At 46.0% G+C, this 22,228-nt stretch overlaps 1 protein-coding gene across 13 annotated transcripts in view; it reads right to left on the bottom strand.

The window, feature by feature from the left end:
* The window catches only part of TNIK (TRAF2 and NCK interacting kinase), a 122,886-nt gene that overhangs the window by 53,137 nt on the left and 47,521 nt on the right, over window positions 1-22,228 (bottom strand). For all 13 annotated transcript variants that reach the window (XM_085513294.1, XM_085513298.1, XM_085513295.1 and 10 more), the window contains exons 3-6: window positions 10,949-11,005; window positions 8,356-8,481; window positions 3,553-3,663; window positions 1,302-1,392 (exon numbers count right to left, since the gene is read on the bottom strand). In XM_085513294.1, coding sequence (XP_085369420.1) covers window positions 1,302-1,392; window positions 3,553-3,663; window positions 8,356-8,481; window positions 10,949-11,005 — 385 coding nt within the window. The remainder of the gene's footprint in view (window positions 1-1,301; window positions 1,393-3,552; window positions 3,664-8,355; window positions 8,482-10,948; window positions 11,006-22,228) is intronic.

The following is a 22,228-nucleotide window of genomic DNA, read 5'->3' as shown; positions in this document are numbered from 1 at the left end:
GCAATGTTCTTCTGTTGAATGTAAAACCCTGAAGTACACTAATAGCATAGTCAGGAGAGAAAAATATGGCCAGAGACATTTCTGTTTCATCTCTGCTGAGGTCAACAGATTAAGAGACATCAACCAAAGATGAATCTGATCATCTGATTGCCAGGTTTCATAAGCAACCCTGTGCCTTTTCCTCCTTGCCAGGAGGCAATGAAAAGAAATCACAGTTCCTCATACTAATGAGAATCGAGGTTAGAAACATGAATAAGCAGCAGCCTTTGTTCTACGTTTTTTTTTTCCACTGAATTAAAGCCTGCCAAATGTTTGTAGAAGCCTCATTTTTCTACCTAAATTCTTGCTGGAAATGGCAGAAATGAAAAAGACTTCAGGAACCAAAGGCTAAGGACAAAAGCCCATAGGGAAATGTCAAGCACAGAGCTGCAAAATGAAGCAAAAACTGATGAAATCACATCAATGAGAGAACACCCCATGGTCCACTAATTTCACTTTGCACAACATAACGGCTGGAGATTTGCCCTGGAGAATTTCCCCTTGGAGGGGAATCTTCACCAGCATAAGGCCAAACGAGCTGGTGGTGCCATCTGTTAAGATGGGGTTTGATTCTGCTGCAAAGACGTGGTAAAACAAGGCTTCCACCTCACCTCACCAACATAAGGGATCTTCCATCACTAGCATATATTAAAAATGCACAAATATAGCTTTAATAAGATAGGTGCTGGATAACTGAGGGTAAAGCACAGACGATGTGCTGTTATCCACATATCTTCATGTGGTTGACGGGTCTTCTCAAGGATGACAATCACTGCATACAAAATTCAGAGTGTTTCATGCAATTGAAGCTCTGTCTTACAGGTGAGCTTGCAAACCTGGATTATGTCATACCAAATGGACTGGATTACGGTGCTGCAGGACACACATAATGTGTACAGCTGTGGGGGAAATACGCTTTGATAATATATGCGGAAGCAGACAGGCAAATTTTCAATCTAGGGCATGAAAAATGGTCATGATCACTCAACCTGGTGGCAGAATTGCCCACCCCAGCTCTCCACAGAAACACCACTGTAAATAGATCTTTGTATGCAGGACTTGGTCATCAGTCACTAACAGCTTATTGCATGGCACCTGACCAACACCCAAGGTCATATTTTTGAGGCTAGCACAAAGAAAAAACACACAGCAGCTTTTAGGACCCATTCCCATTCTCCAAGTAATTTACAGGCTCTAATAATTTTATTTCTTCTCTCCAGGCAGCCTCCTTGCAGTTTCCAAGAGCTCTAACCAATCCTTACCTAGTTTAACTTCTGCATTTTCTGTCAGCAATACATTCTGTCCCTTGATGTCTCGGTGAATTACTTTGTGCTGGTGTAGATGACTCAAGCCCTAGAGAATTCAGAGAAAGGTTAGAGGAATCCGAGTTCAAAGCATGCTATTTTCTGGCATTCCTCCTCAACCAATTACGGTCCAGAAATGAAAGATTCACAGTTGAGTTAAGCACTTGAGAACACTTTTGTTTTTTTATATGTTGAAAATACTGTCCTGCGTTACATGCTGGGAGGACATACCTAGCAAATGAAACACCCACTGGTTGGCTGCATGTGCTGCAGTGGGTGCTCTATAGCAGGTGACAACTACTGACAATTCTAGAGGGGTTAAGACCAGCCCTTCAGTTTCTGCAAGAACCCATAGTAACCCAAATTCCTCTGTATTTCTAGATGTAGTTTTCCCCATGGGCTTTTTTTTTGCCTTAGGGAACCATTTATGTTGCAGAAACACCAGAAAGCTTGCATGTCCTTTCTGTACTTCCACCATCAACAAAAACCAATTCTCTTTGTTATATTGGTCCAATAAATGGGACTCCAATATACCGAAAAGCTTGTATTAAAAAAGATACCATGGAAATACAAATATTATAACTTCCACATATCCCTAATAGAGATATAGCTCAAATTAAAAGCCTGTCTCAAAGGCTAAAGGTAAACTAGCTTTTCTGTTGTGCTTTTTTTATTAGCTCATTAATTTCTTTTTGCAGCCTACATTTTTATTTCATTCATTTATTATTGCATTTCCAAAGTAACATCCACCTATATCGCCAGCTTAATAAAAAATTGATTACTTTAAAAACTAATTCTGCATTAGGTTTACACTTCACATTAAACATTTATATTCGAGGAAGAATATCATTTCTACTATCACTGTCGGTAGTTATTAGTCATTTTTTGCTTGTTACCTTAAGACAACACTGTGGAACAGATTATATCTGTAGAAATGCCCTGCTGCATTCAATTTTTAGCCACATTATACCCAGTTAGAGGCTTGGTGCACTGCAAGCAAAGCAAAAATTTCACTAAAACCCAACAAATCCTTCCATAGTGCAGGATCAAGTCTTGCATGTCAGAATTATAACATGCCCTTGACTTCTGAACCAAGAACAAAGCACATGAAGGTGGGTGTCTTTTATGCCCCGAAACAGTGTTTTATGACCCCAAATCCTCAGCAGCCCTTGCAGCCTGCAGGTCACTCAACCAACCACCTCAAAGCATGGCCACAGCACAGCAGAGCTTGCACTCTGCACGGCCCAAATGAGAGCAGTGACACTTGACGGTGGCCCTGGGACATGATTCAATGGATAGGTTTTGACTCACTGACAGAGACTATTTTAAGAAGGAGGCTCACAGAGCTCATACATTTGTAATAAACCCGCATGCAACTGTGGTTTCCTGACACTGAAAGAACAACTGATCAGCTCCAGCTCCTTCTGCACACTAGGCTGGTGGTGCTGGCACAGATGGTGACACCAGGGTCAAGAGAAGTGCTGCATCACCACTGGTCAACAACAGGAGCCTAAGAGACAGCGTCAGACACAGCCAGTGAGAGCTATTGGAGCAGTCATTTTGACTCGTTTTCATTGAATGACTCTTGAATGGTTTTCTCCACGCCTGCTATTTCTGTCTTTAATAAAATTTCAGTTCATGAACTCTTAAGATCTTAATGTCAGGGCAACCATTGCAATCGCATAATCTGACCTCATTTGGAGAAAATACAAGCAAGCCTTTGCCACGCTCCAGTATGTGAAACTTCAGCATGGCCCATTTTAAGACATTCCAGTCAAACATTTATCTTGTGGGTATAAAAGCTGCAGCATCCTCATTAAAGTCAGAGGCATGTGGATTTAATAAAGCATAAGATGTTTTTTAATCATGCAGACTCTCTCCACGGGTTTTATTAGTCCTTACCTTTCTGTTAATTGAAATCATAAACCTACTGTAAATAAATCTTTGCCTCATTAATATTAACGGAAATTATATTTCGGCTGAAGGAAAGAAGAGGGTTAAAATCCAGGCAACTAACGGAGCTAAAGGGCATTAAGTAGTGCTTATTTATTATGCATCATACAAGCACATGAATCATTCATGCCTACCGGCACCGAAGCTGCTCAAGTCCATAGAGCAGAGCCTCAAGAGCCAACGGCTTCACGTGTCCCCAAGGCCCACGTGCCACACTCCACCAACGCATGGCATTGAGCTCCCTCTGGGCACATACCCGTAAGATCTCTCTGCAGATGTAGGCAATCCACTCCTCCTTCAAAGTGTTCCCCTTCGTGTTCTTGATGAGGTCGGTGACGGAGCCCGCGCCGCAGAACTCCATCACCAGCTGCCAAATGAAACACAAGTGCAATTATTGCAATTAGGCTGAAAGCATCCTCCGGGCTGCACAGCCCAAGGGCAGGGCCTGACACTGGCAGAACAGCTGTGATCAAACCTATCTACTTTTAATCCATGTGGTTCTTGTTAAAAAAGGAAACGGTGAAAGATGGGAAGGCTGGAAAGGGGCAGTGCTCTCCAGGTGGGGACAAGAAACAGGGATTCCTTCAGTGCTGAAAAAGTAGAGATCAGAAACCTTGAAGCCACACCAGCAAAACTCTGCCTCGTGCATTTAAGCTCTTCAACCCTGAATATGTGAAAGCGACGCGGCAGATCCGAAAGCTTTGGAAACCTTAAAAAACAGCAATATTTTTCCATTTTTGTACCAGCCCATCTCTGTCTTCAACCACCTTTTTAAGCAGAGCCAGCCCTCCAGAGGCCAAGCTCGCTATGCGGCTCCCCAAGGACAGCTGGAGCCCTGCTGCTCGGACCGATGCCAGATAGACCAGGCACCACCATCTGTACCACTTACAAAGCTCCATAGTACCAAATACAGAAACACAAGGATCTAACTTGCACCCAAACTTAATCTTGTCATTGAGCAACTGTGAAATAAAACATTCCAAAACAGCCCAGGATGTGACTCTGCCTTTCCAGGGCCATCACGGGCTGCTGGTGCACAGCAGTCCCTGAGCTTGAGAACCTGAGCACAGTAAGGACACGCAACAAGCCTCCCCCAACTCCTGCTGACATGTTCCTTTCTCAAAAGTAAAACCATGTTTTCTAATTAGCTCAGTTTGTCTGCAGGAAGATATTCCCTCTCCCTACAAGTCATGTTGTGCCAGATTCTTCACTGCACACGGTTAAAGTTTCCCATCACATGCAGCTTATGTGGTATTTAACATTTTCCAAGCAAGAGACAACACCTCGTTAAAAGCATGCACTAAAAGAAGAAGGGAACAGCAAAAGGTCGACCCAAATTGCTCAGAGAGAGATAGTGATTAAAAAGCCTGTTTATATAAATAAACAATCGCAGAATTCAGACCTGGTACTGCCATAAAATTCCTGTATAAATAAAATGCTTGAGCAGAACACATCTTAGTTGGCTGAGGGTTCCCTCTCTGACCATGCTCCTATCTTTAGTTTTGATATCAAGTTTCTCTTCTCTTCCTAAAATGACAGCTGAAATACTCTTTGCATATCTCGTTACATCAGGAAACTGGCTCCCAGCAGCAGATGCATGGCTGGCCAAAGTCTGTCCTGTGAGGACAGTATCTGCATGTGTTTCTGATTAACCGAGCATTTGGGATACCGCTGCAGCAAGCACTGAAAGGAAATCCCTGGATAGCTGAACCAGCTGAAAACACTCTCCAACCCAACAGGCTGACCTCTCCCTGCAACACTTTATGGCCCCCTGCCATGGAAACTCATCCACGGGATCTCACCAGGGTTTTGCAGCAAGAGGCCTTGGGGGCTGGAAAAGGTCTGGGAATCATTTTGTTAAGGATCACTTCACCTTTGCCTTCTTCTTCAGAATGAGACAGGTTCACTCACACCACACCTGTTTGCATGAGTTCCTCACTGCCGTGGCAAAGCAAGGGCACATCCTGCTCTGCGCTGCAATCACAGCACTTAAAGGAAGATGGAACAAACACCATTAGAAGCTCTCAGTGCACACATTAATCTGCCAGACTATCTTTATGGAGTTGGCAACTCACTCAGTCCACTGTTCTCTCCCTTGTTTCACAGAGCTAAGATTAATTTTTCACCAGTAGGTGAATAATGCAGCTGGCCGCTGATGTATCCGAAATCTGTAACTGTGAAAACTCTGACAGATTAAAACTAAAGAGACAGAGGGGAAAAGATTCTTGGGGGGATTGTTTCCAACTTGGCTTTTGAAGAGCTGCCCAATCCTACAGCATCCCTAAGAGAACAACCCAGCACCAGCAGACAGGGGCTCAGCAGCACAGAGGTTGCTAACACAATGGCTCCCAGCAAGGCATGGTATCATTATATATAAACACCCTCTGGGTACACGTAGGTTAGAAGCCAACAAATGGCCTTCCATGTAAAAAGGGACAACAGGAAAGGCTTCAAGCGTGCTCATATCAGATACCTTCTTACCAGCCCCATGCCTCCAGGTGAGTGCTTTGCAGAGCTAACACTTGCATCATTAGCAATCTTCTTAAAGGATAGAGCCATGATGGGGTAAGACAATAAACTCGCAAAGCAGATTGAATTTTTATTAACTATAATTAAAATTATCATCAAGATGGGCTAAAGGTAATATCATCTTCCAAAATTTAATCTGCAAGGCCATTTATTGAGGAAGTATTTTTAAATACAGTTCATTTAGCATCTACTTAGCTCTTCATATCAGAGAGACAGCAAACTTGACAAGGAAGCCAAATTCAGAAGCATCAGCTGTAAATCTCTTACACCTCCATGTCCTGTTGTATCACCTAGAGGACTATTTAGATATGGAGGTTGGTGGCCCTGCACACAGCAGGGAGGTTGGAGCTTGACAATCCTTGAGGTCCCTTCTAACCCAGGCCATTCTACAATTCTACGAATACCTCAGTTTCGCATTTAACATTCCACAAAGGTTCTCCCCATGACTTTTACTTCCTATTTCACTATTGTATCAGATCCGTGATACACATCTCTATTGTTGTCTGGCCAAGCACGCTCTCTTATTTCAGGAAAACTTGTCTGGTTTGGCGAGCTCGTCCTTCAGGGCAGGCAGTGCTACCAAACAGGAGAGACCTGCTCATCACCAAAGCACGCAGCAGAAACGGTGACAACACGTTATGTCAGGAGCCCGCCACGCTTCCGAGAGATCTTAATCTCCACTGAAAGAGCTCTCTGTTATTTATTTCCGTATCAGCCTCCCGAATGTCGATAAAGAGAATTACTTGGGCATTATCAGAAACCGTTTTATTTCGACAAAGGGCCAATGGAAAATAAACAAGCTTTTATCTGCAATGGAAGACTGATAGAGTTCGCACAAGTCCTAATTCAATCAGATGCCAAAACAACAGCTATTGAAGGCACTGACACCAGCACTCCTGCACGGCCAGGAAGCGTCCCCATAACACCTCAGCCAGCCCAGCACCGCACAGACTGCAACACATCTCAAGCCAACACTCTTCAACACAAGGAAAGCAGTTCTTGCAACAGTTCCCTTCATTAGTCCCTAGGAAAAGCCCCGCAACTGAGCTGAGCTGTAACCAATCTGAAAGGGACTTCTAACTGCCCTACCTGTGTTATTTTCTTAACACTTGCATACGCTAAGAGCTCTTTGAATTCACAAAAACCTTCTCCCTTGGTCCGGCTGTGCTAATCCCACACTCAGGCAGGAGCTGAGCCCAGCTCCAAGAGTGGCTTTCTGTCTAGTGAAGGCTTTGGCATGTGCTTGGCTTATTTCTTTTTTTTCCTTCTTTTTTTCCCCTCAAGGCACTCCAGCAGCACAGGGCGAAGTGCCGTGGGTTGGTTTTTATTTCTCTCTCTTTTTTTTTTTTTTTTTTTGGACACAGATTATAAAACAGCTAAAGCCAAATGGAATTTCACGGGATGAAAAGGCATTTCTCAGCTTGACAGCCTTCTCCTCACTGAATTCCAGGCTCTCTGCAAAGAACATGTTTTTCAAGAGTTCCCACAAGAAGAAAAACAACAAACTCAGTAACAAAAGCCCCTAGAGCCCAACCCCCCACACCTTCCCAGTAACTGTCTACCATCATAGCTGGATACCAATGTGGCACAGAACCCTGACATCTTTAGTTCTTCCCTTGGTGGCATTTTTGTCCTCTGTGATTCTCCCCAGCTCCCACAGCCCCATCATTTTGCCACATGGACACAGCTGAAGCCACTGCACTGGGAACCTTTTCCTAAAATAAAGCCTAGATCATACAAGAAACTAATGGAAATAAACCACAATCTGCAGTAACTCTGCCAAGATGCAGAGGAATATGTTGGGAACTGCTGAATGAAAACCAAGGTTTTGGATGCTGACATTAATTCATAACATTTTAGTATACATTTGTATATTTGGAGGTGGGGCAAGGGGACATGGAGAATAAAACAGGCTTCATCTTTTCAGCATCTCCATCACTTTCCAGCTGAACCGTGGCTGTTTGTTACTCCTGAAAATGTAGGCTCTGGCAATGTTGTTCAGACACTGAAAAGCTCTGGATACCAAAACCAGCTTCCTCCTTATGACTCCACCTTAAAATCAAAGAGGACATTGCTGCCTTCCCAGAACTGTAGGCAAAACACGTACAGCACTGAGCAAACCTGAGAAATGGCTGGCACCAGTTCCTTTGGCTTGCACGTGCTGAGCTCCAGCCAGCTCCACCACCTGCAGCACTCAGCAGAACCAAGATCCCATGTTGTGCAAGGAACACGTGTGGGGTCACCTGTGTGGTGTGGGCACAGCCCTGCAGTGGTCTGGGTGTCCCCACAGCAGGCAGATCATCCCGCTCAGCTGGAGGAGAGCTGGCAAGCCCCCCAGGCTCAGAACATATTACAGCGCCTGTAATTAATGTTTCATGGTCCTTATGGTAGGAAGCACGGCAGCACCATGGGCCGTGGTGCCAAGCTGCTCTGTGCAGCTCTTGCAAGCAGTGGGGCCAGGAAGAGGAGGAGGTGGGCTCACACATTCTGTCAAAACTGAACTATTCTCAAGGAAAAGAAAGCAGCTTACCCAGAGCTGATCATCCATTCCCGGTGGGTTCTTTTTAATAAAAGCACCATAATATGTAGCAATATTTCGGTGGTGAGAGTATTTCTTCAACATGTTAATTTCTTGTTTGATCTCTTCTTCTTCATCCTGGGATGAGGGGAAAAAAAACAGAACAAAACAGTGACAGTAAGAGACAGCATTTCACCCTAAGACAGCATTTCACAAGCACCTTTGAACAAAAAGCTAAGAACAGCAGGCCCAGAGATGCACTGTTTCATCTCCTATCACATTTCTGAGCCCTGAACTGGAAAGATGGACAGGCAGTTGAGAAACCAGATTCTTCCCAAATGGTTCGGACTGTTGGTGCCTCCCTATCACCTCTTCCCTTCAAGAAGTCAATATAATTTTGCTAGTACTTGTTTGCCTGGGGAACCAGGGAAGATAACACTTAGATTATCAGGCCTCTGAGATAATTCTCTTATTGAAACACTCTGTAGCAGAAAAGCAACTGGATGCTCAGCCCTGCTGGAAGCAAGGAGGAGCTGAGTAATTCAGAATAGGGGAAAAAGGTGAAAAAGTATGAAAGTAATGTAAATAAACCTATGGAGTGAAAGTCAGGATGTGGCCACATAGCCAGGCTCCAAGGGTGACACAGGAGTTCCATGCTGGAGTGAGCCTGCTCTGTTACAGAACCATGACAGAGGCCTACACTGACACATGTGCTACCTTATGGACAGGGTTGTCAGGCCAAAACCATGCGGACCTGGCTTCATGCCTGGGCAAGGAGCACAGAAATGCTGCTGGAAGGGATCTCTGGTCCCCTCAAGGTCTCCAGCTCCACCTCTAGCTCCAAGCAATACCACTGCCAACAGCCACCACCAGTAGCACATCTAGCCAGAGGGGGCAGAAAAAGGAATTATCATAGCAAACTGTTGTAACCACTCCAAAACCCCAAAGGAATACCCAGAAAACCCACAGACCATGTGCTGTTGCCATGCTTTGCCTCCATCAATTGATTCTATTAGATCAGTGTCCGGGAAGTAGGTCACAGAGCATGCAGTAGAACCAGCCTCTGGAAAATTAATCTACATTCTTAATTCACAGTCACTGCTCAAACAGATCAAGTGCTGTAATCTGAGGGCCTCTATGCCCCAGTCTTCCCCAGCATACAGTTAGCAACAGCACAGATGAGTTAAAGGATTGTCTTTAGGAATCCTCTGGGGTTTTAGTGCAAGGGAAATGTTGGGGTTGATGCTGTCTGGGAAACCAATTAACTATGGCAGACCTACAGTCCCAAATTATCCACTACAAAATTACAGATGGCTTTGATTGGGGTGAACACACCACTTCCACATTTGTAGGCTTCTGAAAGACCCATCAGTGTCAGGGACAAAGGGCAGAATTGGACAGAACAAAGCAACAGAACTGGAAGTGGTGCACATCAGGAGGTGGCAAAGGATTGGAGTCTGGATTTTTGCTGCCTCACACTGAGCCTGGACCAGGAGCCAAATCCAACTCCAAGCAAGAATCAGGAACTGACTTTAGAAACGTCTCCAGAAACAATTCTTGTGGTGGCTGCAGAGCATGGCTCTAGGTCTGACTTCAGCATTGACACATCGCAGACCTGCTCAGTTTTCACTGTGGTCACTGCAGAGGTCTTCAGGGGGATAAGAAGCAAAAGTTCAGTAAGGGTGTGGTTTTTTTGTTTGCTTTGTGTTGTGTTTTTGTGTGGTGTTTTGTTTTTTTTTTTTAAGGAAGAATGACTTTGAGAATTGATGCATTATATATTAAAAGAAGAATTAAAAATAACTGACGTGTTTTAATAGAGCTGGAAGCAGCTCAAGAGGAAAATAATTAAATAGCCAAACAACACATTTCATGCCAAATATCTGATTTACTGCCCTGGACATTCACTTCAGCTATTCAGAGAGGCAGGAAGCATCATTACTGTTCTCCCTAATTAAATACACCTACCTGCAGGATAGCTACAGAGCAGTTATTAAGAAGGATTCCAAGCTGAGACTCTATTTTGGAAGCAAGAGGTTTAGATCACAGATATTCACTCAAAGATAAAGCTGAAAGTATCAATTATTGAGCAGGGCTGGATTTGGGCTATCTTTCTTCAAAAGCTTTGTTTGGACTCACAATAGTTGGAAAGCCACTGAACTAAGTGTTGACTCAAATGTAAGCCCTTCTTTCACCTCTAAGTAATATTCTGATTTTTTTCAGCTTAAATTTGTTGTAACCTCAGACCCGACCTTGTGGGAATCTCAGTGCCATTTATGGTGGGTTTGCCCATTGCCTTACAGCCTGATCCACAAAAATTAGATGAAGGTACTTGAAGACATTGTTAGAAAGCAGAAATTCCTTCTGACTTATTTCTACACGTCGCTTCACCTTTTAATACAAAAAAGAACCTGAGCGAAGGTCCTGTAGATACAAACACCATACCGTAACATATGTAGCACTTCTGTTTATGTAGGAAAAAGCATTGGGATACATAATACTTGCACATAAAAAAGGCCTTCCACAGCCCCCCACACGTTATCACACACAGTCCCCTTTCCCCTCTTATCTGGCAATTTAAGGATGCAGGAGGAGGAGGATACGTTACCCCGGTGACGTCCATAACCTTAATAGCAGCAAGCTGTCCTGTTTTAACATGACGACCCTGCAAAACAAGAAGGAGAAGTTTGTTTATTTTGCTCGTTTATTTGGCAGTGTTTTGCTTGCAGTAAATAATATCCTTAAACAATCTCCTGGCTCTGGCAGCTTTCACTCATATTTTGTTTTTTTTTCAAGAGCATCTTCCCAGCAGCCATGATAGGAAAGCAATTCCCTCCCCTTCCTCCTGCCATTACAATTAATTAGTAAAGGGCCTTCATTGCTTGTTGCATATTCCTGGCAAATGAGTGCTGGGAATACCTTTTAATGCTCAGCCATGCAAAAACAGCTCCGGGCCTCTCCTGAGCACAGACCATGACTCGGCTGTAACTGGTCCAGTGGGATTATGGAATGACACTCACTGAAGCACCTATATGGCACTGAGTGTGGTCTCCTCATGTCCCTGGCCATGGCACAGCCCCGGCTGTCACGTATCAGGGACACAGATGTGCTTCTTTGCCATTGCTATGCCCCCAGGAGACAAGGCCCAGCTACAGAAGATGTTAAAGATCCAGAACTGTACATGGGGACAGCGGAGGGAGGGGATAAGCCACAGGGATATTCAACAGCAAACATGGGGGAAAAGACGAGCCTTTCCCAAGCAGCAGCCCTGCAGTAGCCCTCTGCCCAGCCCGACCTTGGCACAGACACTGGCTGTGGGGCTGATTGGGCAGTGGCAGAGCTCTGCTTGCTCTGGATATACACCTTCACCAGGAAGCCAATTCACCCAGCAGGGCTCCTCTCTCATTTAATAACACCATTTACACAGCCTGAGCAACCGCATGTCCTAACAACGGGAAGGGAGTTTTATTTTAAGACGTGCCCAGCAGTGTACGCAGGCCTGAGCGTGCTTCCTCACCCCCAGCCCAGCACCCCAGGGCACAGCTCAAACACCCCTCATTCAGACACAGCCTGGAAGGACCAGAGCACCGTTAGCTATCATCTATTTAGACAGCCCAACCTGCAAAACCAAATCCTCCCTAAATCCATCCTTGTTTGCTCAGCCAGGAAGCTCCCACACTTACTGAGTCTTTAATTAAAGCCTAGGGAGCAGCAGCAGGGGATAGCTGAACACAACCACAGCACACTGACTCTTCAATAAAATGGAGGAAGAGAAGGGGAAGCATCTTGTGGCATTTAATGCCACGTGGTGTCCTAGTCATACCAAGCCTCTTTCGACATGCTGACACATTTTGGCTATCTAATTATCCAGAAGAAAGAGACATTAGTGCTGCCATGATGCATCCCACAGCACCTCTTTAAATGCAGCATGTGATCACATACTATGCAGCAATTCATAAATCAGTGTTAAGGCCAACAGCTCCGAAATTCAGGGCTGAATTCAAATGGGTGTTTACAGAATCTTAATGGCTTCTGGGCAAGCCAAACAAAAGAGAAACATGTATATGGTTTGACAATTCATGTATTCCTTTGTTTGATACTTCAAGCTCAGAGCTGCTGTGTATCTTCACATATAACCAGATTTGTTCATGATGTCAACTGACAAAGCTGCCCAGGCCATGCTCACAGCAGACAAGGGATGCCCTGATTCCATCCCCCTCTTACAACTAACACCCCATACACCTCTCAAAACACATACAGATGAAGGTAAAAACTCAATGCTGTACAAACATCTACTAAAACAAGATAAAACACTTTGAAACTCCTGCGAGTATAAGCCATTAGGGACACTTAGTCCTGCAAAATGCAGGGGAAGTGGAGCTGATAGGTCTTTAGCCTGGAAGCTTATAACAAAGCCTTGCTTTTTATGTAGTTTGTCAGCAGGGGTGGGTTGTTTAGCTTCCTCCCTGCAGGGCGTTTCTCCTTCCAGCTGCACGTGCTGATGGTGACTCCATGATGACCTTACAGAAAAGCAGACTTTGGGGCCAGGGCTGAGCTCCACTTCCTCCATCCCTGCTGCATTCTGCACCACATGAGCACTGTGTCCCTTCATTGCCAATTAATCTTTGCCTTTAGTTTGAGAAGCCTGGTGTTCAGCAAAAAACCAGGTCATTATCGCCCTACTGTAGGCATTGCTAGCTTTATAATACGGTTGCAAACAGAACAGATACGCTGAAGAGAGGCACCGAAAATGAAAGTGATAGATACAATGGAGGAACAGAATTAGCATGAGAACCATACATATTAAAAGATTTCATGCCAGCAACAAGCCCTTTTGACAGCATTAGTCACCACGCACATCCTGCATGCTGGCCATGCAGAAACAGACTAATTTGCCCCAAAGGCAGCAACAGCGTCACCACATCTGCACCCTTGACTTCTGTGCCCCCAGGGCAGCACCAGTGCTTGATGTGCTTTGTCTCCAGTAACCAGGCTGGAGCAGGAAGCTGCAGAGCTGCCAGGCCACTCTTTGGCAACCTGTGCCATTGCTCCCAAAGCCAAAGCAGGTTGAAATTTATAATTAACGTGTGCCAAGTGTTAAATTGGCCAGCATGAACTCTGCACTGCTGTAATGAAGCTACAAACAGGGACTGGGATAACACAACTGTACGCAGTTCAGACCAGTTCCCAGCAGCCATTGACCAGGTGCTGAGTGAGCTGCTTCAGGCTTCTCATCCATAACCGCTAGAGGTGCAAGAGGACTATTGGCCTCCTAAAGCCCAACATGGAACCATGGCATCAACCCAGTCCCACCATGCAGCTCAAATCCCTGCTCACCATAGCCTCTGGACATCAGCATGGGTTTATCCACCCCTCTCATACAGTGCAGCAACCAAAGTCAAAGAAATTCAAGAGAATGAAGGAACACAGATCTCCAGGAGCAGATCCTCTGCCCCGTTAACCACTGTGACTCTGTAAGGATCAAAGAACAGCTGCTGGTGCCACTGGTGGGTTCTCCAGCGCCTTCCTGCTCCTTTCCCCAAAGCAGGTTCAGCATCCAGACATGTGAAACCTTGTCTGAGCAGCTCAATCTGCCTTCATCTCAATAAATATGGCACTGTTTTACAGACATCTCGATGGCTGTGATGGTGTAGAACAAATAGGAGGAAATAGGAGCTACTAAAGCATTCTTCGCCTCTCTGGATTTGCTGTGAAGGTGCACTTGGGTTTAAACCCACATTTCATCCTCAAGATTATTCAAGTGTGAACTTCAAAGCTGCCATGGCTTTTAATTAAACATCCATCTGAGCATAAACGTGTGCTCCTAATTGCTCTCAAAATGCTATATCAACTATCACTAACTTGATGGTGTCAAGTATTAAGACTAATTTCTGCGAGTGAAGCAGGCACCAGAAGTATTTCTTTAAAGGTTGTGGTCTCCACGGTGCGTAAAATGTAATGAACCGATACATTATGGGAACGCTGGTAAATGCCTTTAAACGGCATTTGATGCACTCGGGTTTTTTTATTTACTAAACAGAAAGATCCACTGGAGCACACTAAATTGGGCAAGGGCTGCTACAGGTCAATAGGAGAGGTCTACCTGTGTGCAGCCAAATGGCAACGAGACAGCAGAGATGATCCAGGGGCTCTAGGAGGGATTCAGACCTACATGAACAGAGGAGGGCCACTTGCTATGACTACAGCCAAGCCCCAGAGCTGGGCAGAACACAGCAGCTGAAGGCATCCTCTCTCTGCTCAGCCTATAAACCCCACCATGCATGCATAATCACCACAGCAAGCATTGAATGGAGGAACCATGGAGCAGGTTTAATGCTTTGAAGACAAACACTTAATATCCAGCCATTTTACAGTGCCATTAGTCCTGCAACACGTAAACACTAAATTAAGTGGGATTAGGGTGCTCTCACAAGGCACTTCAGAAATTCTGATGGTAGTCTTGATGGAAGGGAATACCGTCAGCCCTCTCAGAAAGCAGAACCCAGGAGCACAGCATGGGAGCAGCCTCACCTCCCCCAGCCTCTGTTTCTACATTCAAGACCTTCTGCAGTCAAGCACCCTGTAGTGAGCCAGAACTTCTCTTCTGTTCCACTGCATGGCAATGGCAAGGCAGCAGGCAGACCTGTGCCTTCCAACAGTGACCTCTGGCAGCTCGTGCTGGGGAAAGCCCAGCTGGACTGTGGGGTCAGAGCATCGCACTGTGCAGCATCCAATACAAGCCCAGCAATGGGGCAGGTGGGCAGTGAACAAGGCAGAAATTCTCCAGGGAACCTGCAGAGCTCCCTAGCAAGGCATAAAGGGGAAATTCAGAGTGCAGGCTCTCAGTTTATGGAGCACCAGCTGAAAAGAATCGTTATTTCTGCTTTATAGCACTGTGCCTATATGCAGTAAATGCACTTAAGCATCAGCACCACTGAAATACACCCGTGTTGACAAACACTAGAGTGTGCTTCTCAATGAAATCACAAAGTGCTGGACGTGCATCCAAACTGTCATCCTGCATTAAATTAGACCGTTTTACAGCATCCAGCCCGATTCACACTTGGCTTTTATAGGGTAAGTGCAAGTTTATATATTCTCAGCTTCCGACTGAAAAGGATCTTGAAAGAAAAAAACAACGCTCAGCCTAGTTTGAAGGGGTTGCATCTATGGGAAAATGCTCTCTCCAGTATGAAAATCCAGCAATCTCCAAAACAAGCTGCTTTTATGAACAATGTGCTCTGACTTCGCACTTGGCTTACACATCTCTTAAGGCTTATCTGAGATAAATCCATGTCTTTGAGAAAGTAATTAAAACATCAGATACTCTAAATATCAGGTCAGCATAAGAAAAAATGAGTCATGTAACAGGATGGGAAATATATAAAGTGTTTATCTTAACCGAAGCAAAATATCTGTTCAATTAATCAGAGCAATCATGGGCCAGTCGCTCTTGCCTGCACTTAACTACAGCACACTAAACTTCTGCCGTTCTGTGCTGCCTTTTTTGAGAGAAACAGCAGGACCATGACAAAGGCAACCACAATGACGGTGCATTTCCCTCCAGCTTCACGCATTGTCACCTCTCCATCATTGCTCAGTTTCACAAACAGCTCTGTGAGAAGTTCTGTGGGGTGTTCCCAGAGCTGCCCCTCATGCCCTGCAGCAGCCTGGGGGCTCCTCCAGCCCCTTCCCTTCAGCCAAGCTGCCGCCATCCCCTCCAGGGGCTTTTGGAGAGCAGGGACCTCCACCAAGTAGGACGAGCACAAGTTTTACTTTTATCCAAGCTTCCCTCACACTTGTCACCATTTCCAACCTTTAATGAAGCAAAATCCTGGAAGATATTGAAAAAAAACTCTAAAGAGAAAGAAATAGAGCAGATTTTTATTTGCTCCTTGAGAAAGGCATAAATCCTCTCCCAGCACAGAAATGCACAGGGCTGAGCTCATGCTCAGACAACCTTTGGGCTGAAGCACCTCTCACCCACTGTGTCTATCCAAGGTCTAACCAGGGCATGCAGCCGAGAGAGCTGCAGTTCCATTACTGCAGCTCCACAACAGGTCTGGTGACAAGGAAAGTAGGCAGCATTACTATATTATCAAGCTAAACTGTTAAGTTAGCATATTATTCACCACCAAAACAACACACTCTGTTGCACATAGGTGAGTAAGGCAATAACAAAACACATCCCTAAGCCTGAAGTTTGCACTTGTGCCACCCCCTCGCTCTTTATTCAAGGAAAGGAGACTGGAAACCCCAGCTCTGTCTGTGGCTCAGGAAGAACCAAGAGATTTCCCTCCCCCATGGCTAAAACTGTGAATATAAGAGGTCCCAAACCAGCACCAGAGGTCCCAAATTCCCTTAGAATGGCATGTTTCTCCCAGGCTTCTCTCCCTGTGCTGAGCGCACACATTTCTGCAGCTAAAAGAAGGCAGTACAGACTGTTCCCAGTAACATTAGTTCATGACAGCCATGTTATTACCACCCTTTAACACCCCCACTTTGCTTCTGTTTCTTACCACTGCTTATTCAACACCGCAGCATTCATAACTAAAATTAAATCTCCATTTAAGAGACCCACAAGGCACCCTTGTAATCAGGCCACGTCTCCCATAACAGCACCACACCATCCCTTCCAGCTGGGAAGCACTGAGCTGTGGAAGGAACACTTCCCACGAGGCTCCGACATGTGCCAGGACCCCCTGGGTCCCACAGTGGGGATGCTGAGCTCTTGAGGGCAGCCAGGAAGGACAGAGCCTCTTCCAAAGGATCAGGTCATCACCAGAGCACCCTTCCCTGTAATTAGTGGCGTCACTAAAGAGGTTTCAGACACAAAATGTGCCCCAGCATCTAACAGGGCTGTGTTTCCATAGGCAGACTTTTACCTCTCTTTAATCCAGATCTGTAACTCTCTTACAAACTACAGTATAGAGGGGGGGTACACGACGGAAATGGCCTTAAAGAGAAAACCCCACACACGCTGATGGAAATGTGGTTTCTTGAAACACCTCTTCAGTGCCATCTGTTTGGCTCTAGTTCTAGTTTCATAGTAGCAAGATCCAATTTTGGAGGTGGCATGTAAAGTGCTAGGTGGATTTCCAACCAACAACAGTGTGGAGAGAAGCACCCCCACAGGCTGAGCGCTCCGCAGGATGGACGGGTGCAGAGCAGGAGGCAGCACTCAGTACCAGCTGTGGGAGCTGATCGAGATCCCTAACTGTGATTTTTCTTAGAGTTAATGATATTGCAGGCAGCAGCAATTGTGTTCAGACACACTGCTGTGCATGTCGTGGACCGTCATGCTGCCAGCTCTTCTATACCCAGCACAGGGAAGGGAGAGGGAAGGAGCACAGCTCCAAGCATTACCTAGGGGAGATTCTTCCACAGATTCCTTGAGCCTCTCTTGTCCCGGTAACACTCAGATCAGTGTCAGTCTCATATCCCAGTTCCCAGCCCCATGGCTGGCTTTAGGCTAGCTTGTTCATTCAGGTTTCATGCATCCATTCATCAGCAACAAGGTTCCAAGGCCCTGTTTAGGAGCACTCACTGCAGGAGCAGGATGGTAAAGGTATTTAGGTTCCATGAGGCTTTGGATGAAGTTCCATAGCTGCCAGGAGCTCTCAGGGTGACTTACATCTCAGTGTTAGGAAAAGCAGCATAAGGATGACAGAAGTAACCCCCCATCCAGAACTGCTGAGGGCTCCAGAACACAAGATGCTGTGGACCCTATTCATATAACAATATGAGGTCTCACATACTTGAAGGCAGGTGAGCATCACACTCTTCTATCCAGAAATACCTCCAGGGCTTTTGTCTGCCCTGAGCAGTCCTGACAACTTACCATCCAGCCTGGCTTACTCCCAGTCACTTACTGTCAGCAGTCAATAAACATTTTGCAGTGCCTGTGTTGTAGTGATTTAGAAGCCCCAGCAATGCCTAGAGCAACAGTATGTGATACCCATACCAATGCTGCTGTGCAGGACTGCATCTCTGTGTCATCCACTGCTTCAAGTGAGTCAGGTATGGGGTGGCAACATTTTAGAGAGGCTTACTGGAAACAGGTGCCCAAGAAACGGCACTCAGGCCTTTTATCCTTTTATTTGCTTTATGTACGTCAAACATGTGTTTGCTTCTTTGTTTGGGATAACGAAGGGATTTTCTGGCTCCTGCCAAACAGTCCCACTGCGGCTTACCTCCAGAGCCAGTCAGCAGGGCATGAGCAGCTGATCAGCAGATTAAATGGTATTGCTTTTATAGTGACTCACTTTCCAAGCCTCCCCTCTCAAGCAGCAATCTCCTACCTCTACAGCAGCTGGGCAAAGCCTTTCTATTACAAAATAACACAGCCAGGGCAAGGCCTTTTCCTGCCTTCCAGACAGCCCTGCAAAAAGGATCTGGGACAGCCAATGCTCAGAGGTCCCGGCCACTGAGAAAAGCAGCTCTGCAAAATGCAGAACCTGGGATGCAGGAGGTTTGCTAGGAAAGGAGCTACCAACAGGAGATGCCACAGAGCAAAGAGACCCCCCCAGACACACACAGTGATGCCCAGATGGGGCTGAGAGCATAAAAGGAGGACTTCAGATTAGCAACAGAAGGTGACACCTGCATCAGGGATTGCACAGGGACAATGCAGCTTAGGAAGGAATGGGAGGAAACTAGAAAGACCCAGGTGCCCTGCTGCATGAGCACAGCACTGAGGTAGCTGGGAATCAAGAGACTTCAGCCTGCACTTTGTTATTGGTGCAGGAGAGCTATCCAACTACTAAGTATTCTATTACAAAGAAATAACAAGCACAGAGGCAATCGATATAGTGCAGTTTAAAAGCACCATCTGAAGGCAATGGGTTTTACTCGCTGAGATCTGCCAGGTGAAGTGATGCAAGAGGACAGGATTTGTGTGAAACCTCACCCCCGGCTAATTCAAACCCTGCTCAGGTTATGCCACGCTGCAGGCATTGCAGGAGGGGACCAAGTCCATGCATTGCATGGAATCAAACCCCTGACCTGCAATTCCAGCTGTGCTAAAACAGGAAGAAGGGGAAGAGAATGCTTTAGGAGCTCCTGCCCAGGTCCTTGCACACCCAGGGCAACACCCTGCTCTGCCATCAGCATTTAACCCTCTTCCAGAAGGATCAATGCTGGCTGAGCGCTAAAAGCGACCAACACATTACAGGCAGATTCTATATTAAAAATTCAAGATCCTTCCCAGCAGTGAGATCAAGCTGCAGGACACATCACAGCTGGTTTGCTGCTCAGCATTCAGGCTTTTGCTCCAGACCACTGCTTAGGAGATGGCATAGCAGCACACTTGGGGATGCAAACTTGTCCCCCACACTGCAGTGCTGCTTAGATCTGCACATACAAACAATAGCACTGCATACATCCTTGCATTTCTTTCTACTTTTCCCAACAGCTTTACAAAGAACGAGCACAATTTCTTTACATTTGTAATTCAAATGTTCCTATGCAGCATTTCCACAAGAAAAAAGTGCTTCAAAAGCGCACTGGAAATTGTAATTAAAACCCGATCTCCGTGAGATGAGTCATGTTTCTGCAGGCTTCAGACCTGGCCTCAGAAAAATACGCCAGCAGAGCACTGTTTACCAGCTTCACATGGGGAGCTGCCAGCGTTTATCAGAGGCTACAGGAACGCTTGCATAAATATTAGAGGCAAAAGATGAAATGAAGTTATTGCTGCTCAAACAAAGGATTGGTTTACTTGGTGCACTGAGCTTGCTCCTCCCACAGCCAAAACAGCTCCAAGACTTCTCCTCTCACTGGAGGACACCAGGCCAACCAGCAGTGCTGCAGCCCCCACTCCACAGGCATTGGAAGGCTGGGACTCAGGTGAGCTGAATCCAGACTGGTTGATCTTCAGCATCTCCCAGTCACCACCTCGAGTCCCTCTGCCTGTGGAAAGGGTGAGAAAAGCAGAGGAAAGGGACTAGGGAGAGGCAGCCCAGGGAACATTCTTACCTAAATAAGTGTTTGCTTCCCTGCACACCCTTACCTCCACCTGACCTGCCCCAAGAAGGAATCACCTCTGAGGAAGATCACAGGGCTCATCCCAAGCTCCCCAGATCAGAGGGCAGCAATGAGCCCAGACAGAGAAGCATCGGGGTCTCAGGGGATGACAGCCTTTTCTCTTCCAGATCAAAGGGATCAGCACTGCACAGGGATCAGTGAAAGCTCTTTTCAGTTGAGCTCAACCCATAATCAAGACATCCACTTGCTACTGATCCATTCCAGGAGCAGAGGTGGCTCACAGCAGTGACACCTACAGGCTTTGAACCCAAACCTCTGCTCGTTGTCTGTGCCTCAGGTCCTCCTCCTCTCATTCTGCACTTGTTCAGCCTCAGCCCTTGCTCTCTTGTGCCACAGAACGGCACACAGGTCCTTTGGAACAAAACCACCCCTCTAAAAAACACTTATTTCATCTCACAAAGATGAGTTCATAACGAACAGGAATACACATTGTTAACATGCAAAGCACAGCACAGGCAAATGAGAAGACAGAGGTTTGTGCCACGTTACATGTCCTGCAGAACTGCGCATGAACACCATCAGACATGAGTGTCATCTTAATACCAGGCATTGCAAGAGAGTCACTGCTCAGGGCACAGCACAGAAAGCAACGCACCTCTGAAGTTCATCTGCCATTCCATCAGTCATAAGGAAACAGCAGAGCAGACAGCAGAGGGCATGTACAACACAACAACCCCATGGATCAGTTCAGCTCCCCCCAACGCCAGGCTCGTTTGCATTCAGCTGGGTACTCCTCGCTCCTTCTCCTACACCCACTTGTCAGGTTGGGAATAAGCACACCTAAAACAGATGTTTTCCCCTAACTCAGGACCAGCTTCACTCCAGTTTCTCTGGAAGTTGCTTCCAGCCATGCTCAATGCAGAGAGCTCACAGTGCCATTACAGACCCATCCTGGCAATTTAATTAGAAGTGAATAATTGTGGTTAATGCTCACAGCAGCGATGTGACTGAGGAGCGCAGTCACTGGCAACATCAGCAGCACAAGCGACTGCGGAATGACTGCAGGAGGAACAGCTCATCAGCGCTGCCTACAAGCTGTGAGGCTCCATGGCTTCGAACAAAGGGGAACATGAGTAATTTCAGACAAAAGAATGAGCCCTCATCAAAACTTCTGGAACACAAATCTCCAAGCTGGGCTGGGTATAGGTGCTAGATGTCTCTCCCTCTTCTTTTTTAAGCTTTCTCATTTTGTTTCCCTCCTCCATGCCTCCAAATTCCTACCCTTCTCTGAAATAGATGAGCTGAAGAATTCCCTGAAGGCTGCAGTTCCCAGTATCTCTCAGATGAGAGATTTCAATAAGCAGTTATTGGTTACCACTCACTCCACATGCCCCCCTCCCCAACATTTCTGCTGCATTGCCTCTCTTGCTGCCTACAGATCTTCAAGCATAAAGGGCCAACAGACCACAAGGACACGGGACTCAGTAAAGGCTGATGTTGATGACTAATGGAAGCCATCCTCACAGCCCTGCGTTATGTGCTGTTGGGGACTGGGGGAGAGTCTTCTGTTAGTGCTTCTTAAACCTGCCTCAGTGAAAACACAAGTAATGCACCACGCCGTGATTTATTGTAAATGTGTCCCAGTTCCGCTAAGAACTAAGTCAGGAAGGAGAAGTGAAAAACACCCAATGTGACAACAGAAAAGAAGATCGCTGCCTCCTCTGAAACTCCTGGACAGCATGAAAACACTTCAAGGAAACCTGAAACCATTTCTCTTCCTGTAAACGTAGTGAAGAGGTCACAAATCCTTTCCATCAGAGGCACCACGTTTTCCTGAGCAATTTAATGTAAATTAGATTAAGCAGCGGTTGCTCTTCTGCCCTGTGCTGAGAGATGAGTGCCT

The sequence above is a fragment of the Coturnix japonica genome, chromosome 12 (genome assembly GCF_054131305.1).
Source record: "Coturnix japonica strain WE chromosome 12, WE-NBRP24, whole genome shotgun sequence".
In the NCBI taxonomy this organism is placed as follows: domain Eukaryota; kingdom Metazoa; phylum Chordata; class Aves; order Galliformes; family Phasianidae; genus Coturnix; species Coturnix japonica.
Note: the sequence above shows the minus strand (reverse complement) of the source record. Positions and strands in the feature narration are given on the sequence as shown.